The following is an 18,734-nucleotide window of genomic DNA, read 5'->3' on the forward strand; positions in this document are numbered from 1 at the left end:
ATAATTTTGATTGGTTAAACCTGGAATGTGTTTCATTGGCTTAAATTGACCTATCACGACCGAGTTAGTTCTGTGATTTCTTTTGTCATTAGTAACATAATTGTACAGTATTATGCTGAGTGAAAATATATTTATTATTCAACAATATTGAATAAATTTTTAATTTGTAAAGAAAAATATATATAAAACATAATGATGCAATAGTTATGAGAGTATACAAACAAGAAATAAAAATTATAAATGTCAATATATACTTCATTAAAAATTTATGACATATTATATTAGAAAAAAATTGAATCTCAAATTTATAGTTAATATAATATAAAAACGAAAGAATTGTAACCAATCAAAATTTCAGAATATTGGGAAACGAATCCATTCGTATTTACGTATATGTAGGCTTATCTATATACGAAAATATATTTTTAAAAGAAATTTCATCTTACCATAACCTAACTTCACCGAATAAACGGTTAATACAACTCAAATCCAAGAAACGGAAACGGAGTCAAATATATGTCCTTTCTATACCATTCCGCAAATTATAACCAATCGTATTTCTCTTCACCAAACATTGCCCTCGCTAAACACGTTCTGATTGGTCGTAGCATAGCGTTTCGTTTCCCTCTTACTTTTGTACACTTAAAACAGATGTATCATTGACAATACTCATTGATTGTAAATAATTCTTATTTTTATAAATAAATTTAGCAGTATTCAACAAATAAAATGTAAAATAATAAGGTATGAAGAAAAATGACGAAGCAAATCGGAGAAGTAAATGGTCACTGAATTGACTTGGACGTACGGCGGCAGGCAGCGCCGTAGACCTGCGCAAAGGGATTCTCAAATCTGACCGTCACCTGTATTGAAAAGGTAAGCAATTCTGTAGTCATTAAATCGAAATATCTTACTGTGATTTTCATCCACGATCGTCGCGAAAAGGTAAGGGATTATCGTATGGAGGACGCGTCATCGTTCGGATCGATTGTCACGCGTAATCACGTTCACGAGATCAACAAATATGTTCCCGAGTTGTCAAGCGTCTCCGATGTGTTCCCCAGTCGCGGGGGAGGTCGAGGATCTGCTCTACTACGTTGCTCCATCGTACCGTCGGCTGCATTTCATAAGTATTTTCATCGCTGTGAAATATCGCGAGCATCGTCTTTCGTGTTCGCCGACACATTCGATTCGATCGGCGGGAAAAATCAGGCCGGTTTATGTCAAGTGCCGAGTGAAAACTTTCACTCGCGTACGCAAGAACGACTGATCATTCGGTGACGGCGGTGTGCGGGGTGCGGGTAACGTGTTGTATGTATGTATGTACGTGCAACTGCCATCCTAACGTTAACGTCCCCGATTTTTCTTCGACAACGTCTACCAAGTGTCTTGATGTTGACAGTGCATCAGACTACGACGCTACGATTTAATGTAGGATCATCTCTAATCGTTGATCTATTGTCGAATATCGTCGATCTTTATCGATTCTATATTCGACATAAATAACGAACGTCTCTCGTCGCGATTCCCGCGGTTTTCATGCCGCTGCCGCCACCGCGCGGCTTCTTCTATTTGGCAAGTGGACTTGTTTGTTGTGCGTGCCGTATCATCTGTCATGGCGTGTCCACTCTTGCGGCGGGTTACTAGCCGCCACTACTGCCTTCGATTTTCTTTTTTTTTTTTTTTAACTAACCATGCGACAATGCATTCGTGGTAGACGATTGATAAGAACGACAATGACGATATAACGACGACGATGGAATATGTGACTCTTTCTTTGGAGAAAGAAAGAAAGAGAGAGAGAGAGAAAACGAGCGAAAGATATCCTTTATTGCTCGAGCATTGATCTTATTTTTCTATCTTTCGTCCTGACACATACCGTCGTGCATGTCCGCTCGAGGCAGGGTTGGTTGGTCGGTACGAAGGAAAGGGAAAGAAACGAGTATGGCGGCCACCGTGCTGAGCCACGCGCCATGTCGAGTTACTCCCGGTGCACGTTTCGAGAGAGATCCCATTGGTCCCTTTTACTCACCTCTCCTCGTGTTCCCATTTTCCTCAACACCTCGTAATAACCGCGGCCTTTTTCGTTTTTGTGATCTTTATTTAAGAAATTTGTCTGGTCTGTTGCATATTATTTCTTCGAGATAGAGAGAGAGAGAGAGGGAGAGAGAGAGAGGAAATTTTTATTACTTAACGCTTTTTTTCACTTACAAATTGTTAATTCTTCCGATATAACGTGCATGTGTGTATGTATAACAAATAGTAGAGTAAAACTTGAATACTATTGGCTCATGTCGAAATAATAAAAAACCTGTTTTTTCACGATGTATGTAGGTCATCATCTCAATCGAACTTTTATAGCGTCATTAGATACATGTGGCTTCTTCGAAAAAAATATATTCCACTGACTTTAGTTATGATTATCATCATTAAGATTTCTTCCAAGATTAGATTCCAAATTTTGGTGTTACCAAATTTGTGTCCTGTGTAAGTACATATGTACCTATCTACATTTCTTACGAAGCTTTTATCCCTTCCTTACATATTTTTCGATGTCAAGCTCCGCCTACTCGACTAATAACAGCTGGGGTGTCGTCGAAACGATAGTAGTTGTACAGTGAAGATTATTTAAATCGATCTTTTTGATATCAATCATGGGTCTCTCTATCTTTCAATCGAAATTCAAATAAAAATATCTTCTCTTATAAATTTTTTTTTCTCTAATCAATCAGTTGCGAGATAACGTCATTGACGAAACACTCGTTTTCAGTGTAAGAGAAACTTCAATCGAATTAGATTAAGTGAAAATAGTTACGCGAGTTTGGTGGATATCTCTAGCTGTCTCTTCTTAAGAACTTTCCTAACGCGTAACTTAACGCGCGCAAATCGTAATCTTGAGCGTGCGCGCGCGTCTACACACACGTAACAGTACATTCTCCTTTCGAGAATTTAAGGCAACGGTAAAAGTGAGGACGAAAGTTAGATTACTGGGTAATCATGTCAGGGATGCATTTGTTTGAATTCTACCTGGATGCTAATATGATTTCTATAAATAACCTATTCAATTACTATAATTATCTCTTTCTGATTTTCATTAATTAATATCTTTTCGAATGATTGGTATTTTTAACATGTGAGAATATATCAATCATTTTGATAATACATATCGTAAACGGAAGTCAATTTCTAAAGTTATTATTACGCATTTAAAGCTTGTTTTTGCTTACATGATGTTTTTATAAGTTATTCTTCTCTTGATTGATATGCGCTTGAGATGATACATCGACATTTTTCTTAAGATCTGAAATGCTAACTTTTTCAAACTACAGGATATTCAAAACGAAACTATATTTAAATTATCGGGTCAGATCTTCAAGGCTAAAGTGTTGTGCATTGCGTCGATTCGTTATTATATGTGTTTGTGTGGGGATCGTGGCGACTGGTACACACGTGTGTGTCACCACTTTCTCAACGATTTTACTATAGCATTAACGAAACGTGCGCGCGACAAGATACATACAAATAAGAATAAAATTGATAGGTAGAATCTGTTTGAGAATCATAAAATCTTTCTACAAATTTAATCATAATCAAAGATTATATCGTATATACATTTCAACTACACTAGTTTTGATTTTAAATCGAATAATAAAAGATTCATATATTAATAATTTCGATTATTATGTATCAAGCTTTAACTTCACGAACATCATAATAACTTGCATCATTATCAGCTGACGCGTAATCGAACAAACAAAGATTGTAACCGGGTTAGTAACAAGTTTGAACAGCCTTCAATATCATACAGAAGAGGAAAAAAGGTTATATTCTGCTTCTGCCGATCATGATCATAGAAATTGAATGAATCTTTATTAACCTACTTTCTGGTGTAACTACCAACACATCATTTGTCTTATTTCATTGAAACATTTCTTGTCTTTGGCGATAATATGTAGTGATAAGAACGTATTATTTACACTTTTCGTGTCGTTTCGATAATGGTTGCGTGTCGTGTCGTTGTCGTCGATGCAACATTGTACTGTGCATTCGTTCGTACCGATTTACCGATGTTGCCACTCCTCCCTAGAGAGAAAAAGAGAGAGAGAGAGAGAGAGAAGGAGGAAAAGAGAGAGAGAGGGAGAAGAAAAAAGGAACGAAAATATGGCACCTTGAACGGTTAGGACGAATAAAGAGACAAGACCGAGACGAGGACGCGACAAACGCCACGTGCACAACGTCGAAGAATTATACTTTAAAAGAAAGAGAATAAATTCGGTATTCGAAGGAAAACTGCTTTTTCATACGTTTATGTTTATCAATTTTAATACGAATTTTGTATACACAATGATCGCTGCCTAACGATATCGTACCCATTTGTTATTAAAATAATACGAATAACTTGACTTACGTTATAGAATTTCGAATAGTAAATTATGTAATTTTATGGTTATAGAAATATAACCTAACTTATTCTTGAATAAGTCATTGCAATTTTTTTTTCATTCAATCAGATATATTCAAATATATATATATGTGTGTATATATATATTTATATATAATATAAATGTAATATCAATTTCATTTTTCTTACTGAATATGGATACAGTACGGAAGACCGGCCGGCTTGATGCTCCATATGTATATGTACGTATCTAAATCAAGTTGACAAGTCGGATCGTCGTAGCTCGGAATGTAGCTTGCATATGTATACGTTTATACAAAAACAAAACAAAAAAAGAATAAAAAAAATTAGAGATGTTATTTTAAGCCGTTCTGTAAGTCATATTATTCGCACGTTGCACTCTGTTGTGGTTTTCATGCTTCCTATTTTTAGGTATCTGTTTTGCCGGTGCGGATATGTTTTCTACTTCTCTCTCTCTCTCTCTCTCTTTTTTCTTTTTCTTAAGCTTAGAGAGCCGGTTTCGCTCCACGAGAGTCAAGAGATTCAGAGTCGTGCATAGAACGAATCGTATATACGTATGTATTTCGGATTACAACGGCAACATGCGCGTCGTCCATGATAAGTTTCCTAATCCTCCTGGAAACCTTCAAAAACTTTCTTCTCTCCAAATGTTTTTCAATAAGATCATTCAATCAAGGAGAATTCGAATGTCGTATCTGTGTTTTCTTCGTTGTTGCACGCTCGCAACTGAACTATAGAACGTAAATACGTTATCGATTATTTATGTATTATTTATATATTTTTATATCAATAACGCTTGTGTGTGAGATATTTGTTGACATACATATTTATTTAATGGTTATGATGCTTCACAAGTAAGAAAGAGGAATTCTAACCAAATCTGGTATCGTTTTGAAAGAAAGTAATTAGCATTTCTTTTTTAAAGAATTTCTTAATTCTGCATTATACAAAACGTTGGTTAGCTTTTTGAGATTGTAAGACGCCCTCTCGTTGCACGCGTGCTGCAACATTGTGCGTCTCATGGTTGCGCGCATGAGCTTCTATGCGTGCTGCCTGCTGCCAGCTTGTTATACGTGCGTTTATGCGTCGTCGCGCACGTCACACAACGCGTAGCGTCTCTTGTCTGTATATACTGCCAGCTGGAAGTCGGCGGCATTGCTAGTGTATTGCCATTCGAATATATTTCTTAAATAAACATTCAAAAAGACAGAAAAGATACTTTTTCACTGATTTATGAAAGTTGTTTTTTCGTCTACAGTTCTAAGCATCGTGATTACAGGCACGCGATATTATGATCTACAAGATTAAGCAGCAGTTTTCGTGTCACAGGAGGATGCTATTTTTGATATTTTCGCGTTACGAGACATTTGATAAATATATGGTGAACAGTATTGTGTGATCAGTGTAATGATTTCATTTATTATTCTACGTTATTCTTTTATAAATGATTGATTTTATATTATATGTTCTTGTTTTAATATGTTACAGAAGAAACATTAAGATAACCGGCAATATGTTTAGTTTTCATAAACCCAAAGTTTATCGATCCAGTACCGGATGTTGTATTTGCAAAGCTAAATCGAGCAGGTATTATTCTCGCTTAAATCTTGAGTATTATCATTGACAAATCTATATCTATTTTATTTTCTTACAGTTCAAGATTTACAGATAGCAAAAAGTATGAAGATGATTTTATGGAATGTTTTCAATTAGAAGAAAGACGTACTGGAGAAATTTGTAATGCTTGTGTGTTGCTAGTAAAAAGATGGAAAAAGTTACCAGCTGGAAGTAATCGTAACTGGAGACATGTTAGTTATATTTTGATACTTCTGGTAAAATATATATGTGTGTGTGATAATGTTAATAAAGTAATATTTTTATAGGTTGTAGATGCTCGTGCAGGGCCTGGTATTAAATCATTAACAAAATTTAAATCAAAAAATAAAAAGAAACTTAAAGATGCACCTGAAAAATTTGAAAAAATAATGAAGAAAAAAAATATATATGTAAAATCAGAGACAGAACGAGAACAAAGTCCTGCAATGAGTGATGATTTGGTTGGTGAGTTACAGAATGGAAATTAACTTTATTAAATATACAAATACATATAAAAAATTATATTTACACATTCCTTTTTCTTAGAAGATTATGTGCCAGAAAATAGTAGCAAGTGTTCTAGTAGAACAGGTAGTCCTACTGGCAGTGATGATATTAATACAGTTGACAAACCTTTAGATATTGCACAAGAGGATTCTGATGTAAAAAATGATTTAACTGTTAATGGCTTTATTGATTTATCTTATTTCAAAAGGTATTATTAGAAATTTATTTAAAAGTTGAAAAACAACAACATTTGAGTTAGTTTAAAAGAAAAATTATATTTTATCAAGGCTTTTTTAAAAACAAGAGATTTTATTTTTTAGGGAAATTATTTGCTGTGGTACAATATTCAAAGGCCCATATGGAGAAGTTATAATAGATCCAGCATTGATAAAACCATGTACAGGATGCCTATCTAAACAAAGACAGCAACAATCAAATGTGTTAAGAAATAGTCCAGTACATAGTTCAGCATCGGCGAGTCCTGTTCATAGTTCTGCATCTGCTAGTCCTACTCACAGCGTAGAATCAGGTGTAGATTCAGCGGTGACAAAACAAACAAGTAAAACATTCAGTGATTCGTCTTCTGATTCTGGTTATGACGAATCTTCTAATCAAGGGGTTGGTGAGGGTAAAGTTACTAAAGTAATTATGAATGTTAATCCCAACCTTAAACCGATTGTTAAAACACAACCGATAAAGAGTGTGCAATTAAAAGCTATCCCTGTTGTATCGGAATCTGTCAGGTTAAAGTCAGATGTGCCAATAAAATTGGTGCCTATAAAACAAATAGACCAACTTTCTTGTAAGCCATTATCTTTAGTATCATCAACCAATGTTACTTTAAGCAGTAGTTCACATACTATTGTTACTGTCCCTGCCAACCCACTTGTTGATTTTACAATGCATGCAAGTCCTTCTAGACAATCTGTTTCTAATTAATGTCAATTCTCTTATAGAGGTTTAATTTATTATTTTTTCTCTTTTTTCTTATATAGGTAGATATATATGTTATGACACAAACTTATTTTTTAAACATGCTACCATCATTGCCCAGACAACAAAGGCTATGGAAGGATGTGTTTAAAACTTTATATTAAATACAATTGAAGAGTTTATAATGTTATGAATGAGGATAACTGATTTCTTAACTAGGGTAATTGTTATGACATGCATTAGATAAGTAGTGCTCTTTGAAAAAAAAAGAAAAGAAATGTAAAGAATTTTTATTCCTACTCGTTGCAAGTTGATAAAAGTATTTGTAACTATATATGATATTGACTTTATATGAGTAACATGTTGAAATTCACTTTACACTTTTCAAGTAGTTGTAAAAAAAAGAACAATCGAATAAGACCATAAAGTTTTTATTGACCATCGTTTATAGCATATGTAAAATGTGTTATAAACTGCCATATCTTATAATTGCTAACCTTTCATAAATTTGATAAATTTTCGAAAGGTTATCAATCTTCTCCAAATTTAATAAGCTGTATGCATTTAAGTATCGTTATAAAAATATTATGAAGATATAAGTATTCACTCGGCAAGACAGCAGATGGCAGTTTATTACATCTCTCGATTATGCATTTATAAGAGTACTATATAATATAAAAGTTTATCCATCCACAGCTTCAGTTTTCTGGGTCAATCTTTGCAATCGTATATGTGAATACTTATGTGGATGTCCCAAAATGCCAATCAATCTTTAAATGTTCGGGTCCAAAAATTCTGAAAAGTAATTCATATTAACTAGGATCTAATGTTGACATTGTACCAGATGCATTTGAAACTATCTGTGCAAAACTCCATGACGTTAAAATTAAGGAATCCAATGATGTGTTCAGGTAATATTATCCTGATCCACTTAGAGCAATAATATACAAATTAACTTTTTAATAAAATATCTGAAGTTTGATAAACTTATCATATCACTATGATGATATATTTAGGCAGTATTACTAGGGACGAAAATTGGTTAAGAATATGGCAATCAGATTGGCGAACTGGACCAGCAAATTTAATTAAGATACTTTGAGATAAGTAATGAAGACACAAAATAGAAATGGGCTGAATCAATTTGATACGAAATTTAAGAATAATAATAAATAAGTAAAGGCTGGTAGTTCCTAGATTTCAGAAATGGACACGTTACAAAAAGATAACACAAACTAATGTACCTGTTGAAAACAGATTATTGTGATTATTCTCCAGATCTTATTTGAATCATACATGTTTCATGCACAAAAAATTTTCTGATAAGAGATATGTATTTTATTAGGAAAGTCCATGTACGATCGCAAAAGGCTTTCTTATTTCATTTCTTTTTTAATATTCTTTTGAATTTTTAATTAAAAACTTATATTAAAAAATATCTCTCAATCTACAGAACTCTTATTTAAGATAGCAGTGCATTTTATAATACAGATATAAACGATCTTGCATTTCCATAGATATTTTTAATGAAGTTTAAAGTTTGATCCACATGGACAAGGGCTGAGCATTTTATATGTGCAATATATATTGCTAATTCTGTGTAGATTCAAGCATATTACTAAATTTTAATATAACTGGCTGATAACAATTTTCTGAATCTGATAATAATCATTAGAAATATAAATAAAGTTTGTAAAATTTGTGATCTACTGTTTGACAAAAAATTAAAAGCATGTTTCAACTCTTTTCCATCTAGGTAAAAGCTGAAAATAAACTCTACACAGATCATCTTATAGTATTGCATTCACATATATTCTTATATGTTGCGTATACGAAATATAAAAATCAAAAAATGAAATCCTCAAATTAAATAATTTTGATCAGTGGGATACTCATGCCTGCAACTACTAGAAAGGAAAAGAGTTAATATACAAATTTTTATATACTATTGTGCACTGCCCATCTGGCTTAAGTGGATTTATAATGAATAAGGAAAAAAGATTATTTGTATGAAGATAAATATTGAATATATATGATTTGTCAAAGGACGATGTAAGAAGCTGCCTTGCCCTTTGACAAATTTCCATTATACATTTATATTGACTAGGAGAGTCTATGATCTCTTTATTGTGAATATTAATTTTCTTTGTAACTAACATTATGATTTACGATTTATAATAGTAAAAAGGACGGATCATACTGGTTAAATAAAATGAAAAATCTTAATATCACACTATGGAATTATGATGTTTATAATTTATTCATAATAAAAACTTTAATTATTCGTATAAGTATTCTATAAAAGTAGTACACTTCATACTATCATTAATTATTTATCAAATCTTTAATTTGTGCAATGATCCTTCCTTGTAAAAAGATAAAAATAATTGTTTAATTTATTTATTTTTTAAGTCAAATTTATTGCAATATAATATTCCTTGCTATACAAAATTATATATTTTTATACAGATTATCTTTGCTTTTTATGCTACATTTTTTGTGTGTATATTGATAGAAAAGAAAATATTAAGAACCACATTTTCCAGGTCAATCTGTTCGCAATATTCTAGGAATTATTTATTTTTGATTATCTTGTAAATTGAAATTAATAATTCATTATTATTTTCTAAGAAAACTATACTTATATATATAAGAGAGAGAGAGAGTCATGGATTAATGGATACCAGAATAGTTAGGTCGAGTAGCATGTGTTCGAAGAAATATGATTGGGTGATACATATGATATATTATATATTTAAAAGCGTGTTTTTGAAAAGAGAAAATGTTAAACCAAAAGTTTATTGATGAACATTATGCAGGATTTAGAGGAGTACATTTTATGTGCTGCTAATTATTATTGTCACATAATAAAATGATATTTCTCATGAATATGACGATAAATTCAATATATGCATATACTTTAACAGCAATTTGATTCATTTCAAAATAATTGATTAAACATTAAAATAATAAAATTAATATAATTTCTTTAGAACAATCTACAATGAAACAGAACAGATGACAAGGTTGTGCTTATATAATATTAAGTCTAAGATTTAATCAGGTATTTATATTATCCTTATGTCAAAGAAATATGTGTGCATTTTTATTCTAATTAATCGAAACCAATGTTTATACTATAATTAAGATTTATCATATAAAAACAGCAATATGATTTATATTAATGATATTGATAGTATAATTGTATGTGTATTAATTTTGGCAAAATATGCTAAAAAAAATCCTTAATCATATTTTTCATATTGTAGCCATTGATAAAATGTCTACAAACATGACTGATGTAAGGAGTTCAAATATTCTCTCTTGTGGTGTGACCTGGCAGATTCCAAACAAGTACCTTTTATCAAGAATCATGCAAGATTGTAATTTTTTAAATTAACTGCCATATCAGGTTTCTAAAAATTTCAAAGATACAAGAGATTTTGATAACAATTTTAAAAGATTATAATTAATCCTATACATATGATAAAAATCTCTAATAGACTGATAGTTTAGAAACCTGATTTAAAGTAATATTAATAATTATGTAAAAGATATTTTGCATAAATCTTGCAAGTTTCTACTATGAATCAATTACCCTAATGCACTATGGTATTAAATATAATGTTTACTTAGAATAACGTGGTGCAACTAGAAGCATACAAAATTTTCTCTATACTTGCTTATAAATTTATATATATATATATATATATATATATATATATATATATATATATATACATACATACATACATACATACATACATACATACATACACACACATACATACACACAACACATATATATACATATACTTAAGATCAGTGTTCGTCCTTCTGATTCTTGTTATTAAAGAAACAGATTTTTCATAATATGCATTTATATTACGAACGAATTGTCTTTTATATTAGATGAAGAAGTGGATATAGAATTTTTTGAATATATTATGGCAGGGATGAATATGTATGTAAATATGTGCTAGGAGGCATTCGATCTCGCAAGATGTTCTAGTTATACGATGACTTTTTCATCATTGTGCTACTTGTTAACATCAGAAAACATCAATATTAAGTACGATTCTGAGACTGATCGATGTATTTAGCAGATAACTCTAATTTACACAAAACTGTTAGCTATAGGTAAATATTGTAACATTTATGAATATGCTATGAAATTCTAATAATAACAGACAATGACTGCCGTAATTAATATTCCATAATTACAATGATTATTCTGTTTATATAATGATTATTATATATTTGTGTGTGTATACATACATATATATATATATGTGTGTATATGTATATATATACACACAAATAATATATAATTAATCAATCGATTACAATCATAAAAGCACCTTTGCAATTACCACTCTCATTGGTTTTATGACAAAAAGTGTATATAATTAAAAAAATGATGGTTACACACACACACACACAGACACTTAGGCCATGTATAAGATTGTAATAAAAAGATTATTTGTAAGAATTCATCGATCATACAAATTAGAATAATGATAATAACAATAATAATAATAATAATAATAATAATAATAATAATAATAATAATAACAATAACAATAACAACAACAACAACAATAACTAATAATAATAATAATAATAATAATAATAATAATAATAATAATAATAATATGATTAATGAAAAATAACATTGTGCCGATATGCTTGATCGACATACATTACCCAACTCAAATTCGTGTCAATTAGTCTGATTGCAACAAGATTTAAATGTTAAGAACTATATTCTTAGTATTGTAGATATGTTGTAAAAATAAGTACATATTTTGTTTTTTAACAAAATCGACAAATCAGCAAGTTTCTTATTAAAGTAATGAATTTGTATTATATAGATGAAATATATATATATATATATATATATATATATATATATATATATATATATGTGTAAGAAGTCTGTGAGATACCAAATTTCATAGCTGAATAAATAAAATATACGTTGCATACAAATATACATACATACATGCATATATATATATATATATATATATATATATATATATATATATATATATATAGAGAGAGAAAGTATATTTATAATTTTATAAGATTTTTTTATCTCTCTCGATATCATATATTTATCTTGAAAAAATCAGTTTATCTTTGTGTACATGTATATTCTAGATTTTAATAACAATGAGTAAATATGAGGAACTATTATTTAAATTCTTGTTATAAAATAATTACAACTTAGAAAATAATAATCCATAATATTATTATCAAAAGTGAGTAACTCTATATTCATCCATTATTATCTCGAGTTAGCAAACAGTAGTGAATAAAAATATTTTATATGTGCTAAAAAATTAAATCTGACAATCTTAAAAACGCATTATTGTGTTAACTTGAATATTTATCTTACGTACTATCTTACGAATCAATATCTAACTTCACAAGGAGAAAGATATAATACGTGCACTATATTTATGAAAAATGTTTAAAATATAGTATTTTATATTACATCTTTTATAATTTATATATAATTTGATATATAATATTATATATAATTTTATAAATGATGAATATGTACTATAGTGATTATTCATTATACTTTGTTAAAAACATGTATTATATTCTTTCAATTTCAATGAATGAATTTATTTATACATATAATTTTTCTACACGCGTTTAAATTCTTATTTTCGGCATTATGTACAGATGGCAGTATTGTCATGTTATTTCGAGCTCACATAACCATTCGTTCAGATGCATTTAATGTAGTAGCGAGAACACTGACGAAACATTTTCCTTTTTATATAGTCTTCTCTCTCTCAAACTGTTTCGCTGTTTAGATATGAGTACGATAATAATTGATAAAAAAAAGGTTAGTTTCCGAACTTAACATGATTTGTAACTTGCTTGTACATATGTTTTAATATAAATCAATTGATTATTTTAGAATAATGCAATATTCATACAAATTTTCCAGTTTTTTTTTATATTTTTCATTATATCGACAGCCGTTAAAGAAGGTGAAGCCATTATTTTGATGTCATAACTTTCCTCCTTATTTCTTCATATGCAAATCAAAGTGGTTCTTACACTTTAACAATTTTATTACAATATGATGAAATGTGTGAAACCAAGATTAATAACTTTCGATGTAACTGGAACATTATTGATGACGAAGTTAGAAGAACATTATATTGAGGTCGGACATAAATACGGTTTATCGATCGAACCTCGTCAATTGGCGCAAAGTTTTAAAAACAATTTCCGACGTCTTGCTATTGAACATCCCATATATGGAAAATATACTGGCCTTGGATGGGAAAATTGGTGGAGAACGATTGTTTACAATGTATTTAAAGATCAAAACAAGAACGTTTCTACTGAAACTCTTGATAAGGTGAAAATTTGTTTGATACATTAATGTTTTATTTTTAAGTTTTTATATAAAACAAAGGCCACGGCAAAAGAGAAAACTTGTATCTTGCATCATCTTGCGTAATTTATGTTTAAAATACTTACAATTGTTTAAGTTATAATTTGTATGTTAAAAAGTAATAGGTCTTTTTATTCGATCGTATATTAAGAGAATGCTGAAAATACGTTTTATTGATATTAATTATTAATATTAATACAAATATAACCTTTTATCTATCGATATTGTTGACTCTTATCATTTTATAATCAAAGAAATGTCAATGTCGTAAAATTTTGCTAATGGAAATAAACCTTTTTAATATTTCATATATTATAATTGTTGTTCTTATGAAAATTGTTAGTGACAATATTATTTACATCTTTTATTTTTACAATTTTTAGGTTGCTAATACCCTGATAGAATGTTACAGCACAAGTAAATGCTGGCATATGTATCCAGGGGCAATCGAATTGCTCGAATGTCTTCGTAAATATAGAATTGTTTTAGGAGTGATATCCAATTTTGATGAAAGATTGGAACCAATTTTAATTGATCTCAAGATTAGACCGTTTTTCTCCTTTGTATTAACGTCGTACGATTTTGGCAAGGAGAAGCCGGACGTATCGATATTCGTTGAAGCTCTACGATTAGCGAATAAAGATCAAAAAGTAGACATCGTACCTCAACAGGCTATACATATAGGCGATACGATAGATAACGATTATTTTGGTGCCAAAAATGCACAATGGAACTCACTTTTGATCAGTCACGAACAAAAACGTATAGACGAAAGGAAAGTTTGTAAAGAAGACATTTTTATAAATCTTCAAGATTTACAGAGACATTTCGAAATGTTTTTAAATAAAATAAAAAATCGAAGAAACGTTTGAATATGATATTATGAGTAATATGAAGATAAATATATGAAATAATGAAGTAGTAGAATATTAACAATAATTAGAAAATTATTAAATATTCTGTAATGATTTCATAGTATAATTCTGTCAGCTATAGAAGCTTACTTATTTTTAACTTTATGATATTGTTAAATATAAATATATTTTATTGGACATATGTTAGTTATATAATAAAAAAAAAAAAATTGTATAAAATATTTTAAACTTTTTTTATACAATTTATTTTTTGTTAGGTTTTTCAATACACACATACATACATATGCATAATATATATATATATATATATATATATATATATGCACACACATACATATGTACTTTTAAAATATATCACAAATATACACTTTCATTTTATTTTCATATATTTAATCATGTGCCCAGAAACTAATCATGCAAGTAGATAGATGTATATCAAGTACCTAATATTTCATTTTAACATCTTATACAACTAACATAACAAAAATATATAAAATGTATACAAATGTATATAAAATGTATATATAAAAAAGTATTAATTACATTTGATAGTTTTATTTGTTCGATTAAATAAGTGCAAGATAATATTTACATCTTGCTTATTCTTCAAAGCCTTGACTGCATACCACCACTAGCAACAATTGTTTCTCCAGTAATATATGATGCATCATCACTTGCTAAAAAAGCAGCAATGCCACTAATCTCATCTGGCTTTCCAATTCTTCCAAGTGGAATTTTTTCCATAGTAGCAGCATTTACTGTTTCAGATTTGTGGAACTATAAAATATCAAAAATATAGAATTTATTTTTTTTTCTATTAAGTAGAGATAGAAGTATCAAAAAATTATATAAACATACGGGCTCTGAGAATTTGGTTTCGATAATACCAGGTGCGATGCAATTGACGCGAATTCCATATGTAGATAAATTTTCAGCAGCAGCTTTACAAAGCCCTAATAATGCTGTTTTACTAACTGAATAAACTCCAAGAAGCTGAAATTGTATAGAACTGAATATTGGCAATGATCTAATTTATAATTAAATTGTATTCTGTACTAATTTACAAATAATAATAAGTACTTTAATTAATCTATGATAAAAATACATACATTAAATGGTTGATATCCTGATATAGATGATATAATAGTTATTGATGGTGATTTACTATCTTTTAAAAGAGGCAAAGATTCTTTCATAAGTAAATATGTACATTTAACATTAATATCAAATATTTTATCCCACACTTCCTCTTCACTTTCTAAAACTGGTCCAACTTGTGGATTTACTGCTGCATTAGAAATCAAAATATCCAGACCTCCGAATACAGATTTTGTCTAAAACATTTTTGTTATTTGTTTTCAATAATCTATACAATAATCTATATAATATTGTATATATAAATTTTTGTTATATACTTCATCGAATAATTTTTTTCTTTGTTCAGCTTTTCCTACATGACAAACAGTACCAGCAACAAATAAACCTTCTTCAAGTAATTTATTCACAGCCTTTTTTACATTGGATTCTTTTCTGCTACTGATCATAACTTTGGCACCTTCCTGCGCTAAACGTTTTGCTATAGAATATCCTATCCTATAAGAAGATATTAACTTGATGATTCTAATAGTATTGTTTGATTATATAACATTCTATTTTGATTGGTAATTATACATATATCTATATTCATATTAGATAAATAAATAATAAATAATAATTACCCCTCTGTAGATGCAGTAACGATTGCAACTTTTCCTTCCAGGCGTTTGCATTTTACTTGTGCATTATTACTAAAATTTCGCATGTTTCGACTTATAGCCATACGTAACATTGTTCAAAAATGACACAGTTCTATTGAATCAATAATCATAATGATAACCTTTCATTTGATAACATTAGCATACATTAATATTATAATTTATTCGGATCATGTATATAAATAAAAGAAAACTTGTAATTATACTTACTTAGATTTTTTATATTATGTAATATTTATGTTACATAACTTCATAAATATTCGTATTATTTCAATAAAAAAATATTAATTTATTTATTGATCGATATTGTTAGCATCAGTAATAATTACTAAGTAATTTGTTTATTAATAAGTTTTGTTAATAAATTTGATGTCAATAATATTCATGAAAAAATTTGATCAATTTCTTTTTATAATAATCACAAAAATTAAATCACGTAATTATTTAAGTAAAATGATAACATAAGTGTTCATCAATACGCTTTATATACAACGTCTTTATTTCCATTGAGAGCACAAATAATTTTTACGCGCGAAATATGAATATCGAAATATTAAATATCTTATCGAAAACGGATCATTGTATTTTGCTAGAAAAAGTTTATCTTGAGAAAAAGAATATTTAAGAATTATAAGGGTAACAGGATAATAATTAACATATTTAATAATTTTTAATATGGTATAAACTATTTAAAAAAATAATATTTGTTTTATTATTATGTTAATTCACCACAAGCTGATATAACAACCTTTTGAGTTGTGGTACCAGACTTTGTTCCATACTTTTCCATTTTTTTTAGAACATCTAAACCACTAAGAACATGACCAAAAACTACATGTTTGCCATCTAGCCAATCTGTGCGTGCTGTACAAAGAAAAAATTGCGATCCATTTGTATTTGATCCTGAATTTGCCATTGACAAAGTACCTGGCCCTGTGTGTTTTAATTCAAAGTTTTCATCTTCAAACTTATTTCCATATATCGATTTTCCACCAGTCCCATCATTGTTAGTAAAATCTCCTCCTTGACACATCTATTGTACAATTGTTAAGGATCCATGTGTGTGTTCTTATATTTATCAAAATTTTGTAATTTAAAAATTAAAAGAGGCAAAGGATACAAAATCTGGAATAATTCTATGAAAAGTACTGCCTTGATATCCATAACCTTTTTCATGAGTACAAAGTGCACGAAAATTTTCTGCAGTTTTCGGTACAATATCTGCTCTTAGCATCATAATAATTCTACCCAATTCTTGCTTTCCAATGTTGATATCAAAGTAAACCTGTGGATTTTTCTTAGGTTTTTTTGATTGAGATGCATCATCAGTTTTCGAATTTTCATCTGTTTTAAGAGTTTCACCTGCATGTTCTTGCAACCAAGCATCATCTGCCCATACCGGTTTTGATGAACCTTCCTTTATCTTTTGAGGCTTAGCAATATTTACTCTTATCGTCCGTCCAAATAACTCTGAATCATTCTGTTAATCAATATTGATAAATTTTGATATGATTTATCAATTTTGTATTATTAAATCAATATGTTATCAATAAGATATTTACAAAATGCAATAAGAAATTTACAATATATGTTTACAAGTTTATTTTTCATTATACTCAAAAGACATCAGACTATATACAAAAATTATAGATCTACCATAATATATAAGCGTACCATATTATCTATTGCTGCTGCTGCATCTTCAGCAGTTTCAAATTCAATAAACGCGAATCCTCTATGTTTCTCAGATTCATAATCTAATGGTATTTGCACATCAATTATTTCTCCAAATGGTATAAATGCAGCATGCAGTACTTTTTCATCTACTTCTTCTGCTAAGCCACCTATATAAGATAACAATGTACTTACATAAATATCGTCGATAATCATAAACTCATTTTGATTACAAATTTCTAAGGAGGTTAGTCAAGTTGTTATCATATATATTTATCAGTTTACACATTATCATTAAATTTATATGTTTTACAATCATTCCCATACCTACGTATATAGTTCTCTTTGTATTGCTACTCATGCTTTGTGTTCTCGCATATGTTTTTCAATTTTTATATACACGAGACTTAACCAAACAAACATGTCTCGACACCGGCTTTATTATTGACTGAAGAACAACGGTTGTCAGCGACACCATCGTCATTATCTCAGAATAGGGATGAATGGGGATTAATGTCAAAGCACTCAAAAAGAACCACGTTATA

At 29.4% G+C, this 18,734-nt stretch overlaps 4 protein-coding genes across 10 annotated transcripts; 2 read left to right on the forward strand and 2 right to left on the reverse strand.

The window, feature by feature from the left end:
* The first annotated feature begins 787 nt into the window (after positions 1–787).
* LOC127067410 (SIN3-HDAC complex-associated factor) lies at positions 788–11,213 on the forward strand. 5 transcript variants are annotated; one of them, XR_007782622.1, is made up of 7 exons: positions 5,563–5,827; positions 5,912–6,010; positions 6,078–6,231; positions 6,307–6,484; positions 6,566–6,734; positions 6,847–8,370; positions 8,476–11,213. XR_007782622.1 is itself a non-coding variant. In XM_051002263.1 (6 exons), the coding sequence occupies exons 2-6, from the start codon at positions 5,937–5,939 to the stop codon at positions 7,463–7,465; spliced, it is 1,194 nt and encodes a 397-aa protein (XP_050858220.1). In that variant the 5' UTR covers positions 788–876; positions 5,912–5,936; the 3' UTR covers positions 7,466–11,213. The 5 variants fall into 5 exon arrangements, 4 of the variants coding, with proteins under 4 accessions (XP_050858220.1, XP_050858233.1, XP_050858240.1 ...); XM_051002263.1 differs by lacking the exon at positions 5,563–5,827 and adding an exon at positions 788–876 and having other exon boundaries at positions 6,847–11,213; XM_051002276.1 differs by lacking the exon at positions 5,563–5,827 and adding an exon at positions 926–945 and having other exon boundaries at positions 6,847–11,213.
* A 1,331-nt stretch (positions 11,214–12,544) lies between these two features.
* LOC127067449 (rhythmically expressed gene 2 protein-like) lies at positions 12,545–14,938 on the forward strand. 2 transcript variants are annotated; one of them, XM_051002368.1, is made up of 3 exons: positions 12,546–13,325; positions 13,462–13,850; positions 14,270–14,938. In XM_051002368.1, the coding sequence occupies exons 2-3, from the start codon at positions 13,566–13,568 to the stop codon at positions 14,756–14,758; spliced, it is 774 nt and encodes a 257-aa protein (XP_050858325.1). In that variant the 5' UTR covers positions 12,546–13,325; positions 13,462–13,565; the 3' UTR covers positions 14,759–14,938. The 2 variants fall into 2 exon arrangements, with proteins under 2 accessions (XP_050858316.1, XP_050858325.1); XM_051002359.1 differs by having other exon boundaries at positions 12,545–13,850.
* A 186-nt stretch (positions 14,939–15,124) lies between these two features.
* Positions 15,125–17,061, reverse strand: LOC127067440 (dehydrogenase/reductase SDR family member 4). Of its 2 annotated transcripts, none has more exons than XM_051002336.1 (6): positions 16,726–17,061; positions 16,480–16,609; positions 16,177–16,354; positions 15,871–16,095; positions 15,620–15,754; positions 15,125–15,538 (listed from the first exon to the last, which is right to left on the reverse strand). In XM_051002336.1, exons 2-6 carry the CDS (start codon positions 16,587–16,589, stop codon positions 15,368–15,370), a joined length of 819 nt encoding a protein of 272 aa, XP_050858293.1. In that variant the 5' UTR covers positions 16,590–16,609; positions 16,726–17,061; the 3' UTR covers positions 15,125–15,367. The 2 variants fall into 2 exon arrangements, with proteins under 2 accessions (XP_050858293.1, XP_050858303.1); XM_051002346.1 differs by having other exon boundaries at positions 16,480–16,637.
* Positions 17,062–17,203: 142 nt separating this feature from the next.
* Positions 17,204–18,665, reverse strand: LOC127067436 (peptidyl-prolyl cis-trans isomerase E). Its single transcript, XM_051002323.1, has 4 exons — positions 18,517–18,665; positions 18,190–18,359; positions 17,636–17,995; positions 17,204–17,548 (listed from the first exon to the last, which is right to left on the reverse strand). The coding sequence occupies exons 1-4, from the start codon at positions 18,548–18,550 to the stop codon at positions 17,231–17,233; spliced, it is 882 nt and encodes a 293-aa protein (XP_050858280.1). The 5' UTR covers positions 18,551–18,665; the 3' UTR covers positions 17,204–17,230.
* Between the last annotated feature and the right edge of the window lie 69 nt (positions 18,666–18,734).

The sequence above is a fragment of the Vespula vulgaris genome, chromosome 1, assembly GCF_905475345.1.
Source record: "Vespula vulgaris chromosome 1, iyVesVulg1.1, whole genome shotgun sequence".
NCBI lineage: Eukaryota > Metazoa > Arthropoda > Insecta > Hymenoptera > Vespidae > Vespula > Vespula vulgaris.

Coding starts and splice junctions, on each gene's coding strand:
- LOC127067436 (XM_051002323.1), bottom strand. CDS start 18,550: ATGAGTAGCAATACAAAGAGAACTATATACGTAG. Junction 18,360..18,516: donor AAAGAGAACTATATACGTAG/GTATGGGAATGA, acceptor TATCTTATATAG/GTGGCTTAGCAGAAGAAGTA. Junction 17,549..17,635: donor ATAGAATTATTCCAGATTTT/GTATCCTTTGCC, acceptor ATTGTACAATAG/ATGTGTCAAGGAGGAGATTT.
- LOC127067410 (XM_051002263.1), top strand. CDS start 5,937: ATGTTTAGTTTTCATAAACCCAAAGTTTATCGATCCAGTACCGGATGT. Junction 6,485..6,565: donor AATGAGTGATGATTTGGTTG/GTGAGTTACAGA, acceptor CCTTTTTCTTAG/AAGATTATGTGCCAGAAAAT. Junction 6,735..6,846: donor GATTTATCTTATTTCAAAAG/GTATTATTAGAA, acceptor TTTATTTTTTAG/GGAAATTATTTGCTGTGGTA.
- LOC127067440 (XM_051002336.1), bottom strand. CDS start 16,589: ATGTTACGTATGGCTATAAGTCGAAACATGCGAAATTTTAGTAATAAT. Junction 16,355..16,479: donor GTTACTGCATCTACAGAGGG/GTAATTATTATT, acceptor ATCTTCTTATAG/GATAGGATATTCTATAGCAA. Junction 15,755..15,870: donor CAGGATATCAACCATTTAAT/GTATGTATTTTT, acceptor ATACAATTTCAG/CTTCTTGGAGTTTATTCAGT.
- LOC127067449 (XM_051002359.1), top strand. CDS start 13,566: ATGATGAAATGTGTGAAACCAAGATTAATAACTTTCGATGTAACTGGA. Junction 13,851..14,269: donor CTACTGAAACTCTTGATAAG/GTGAAAATTTGT, acceptor TACAATTTTTAG/GTTGCTAATACCCTGATAGA.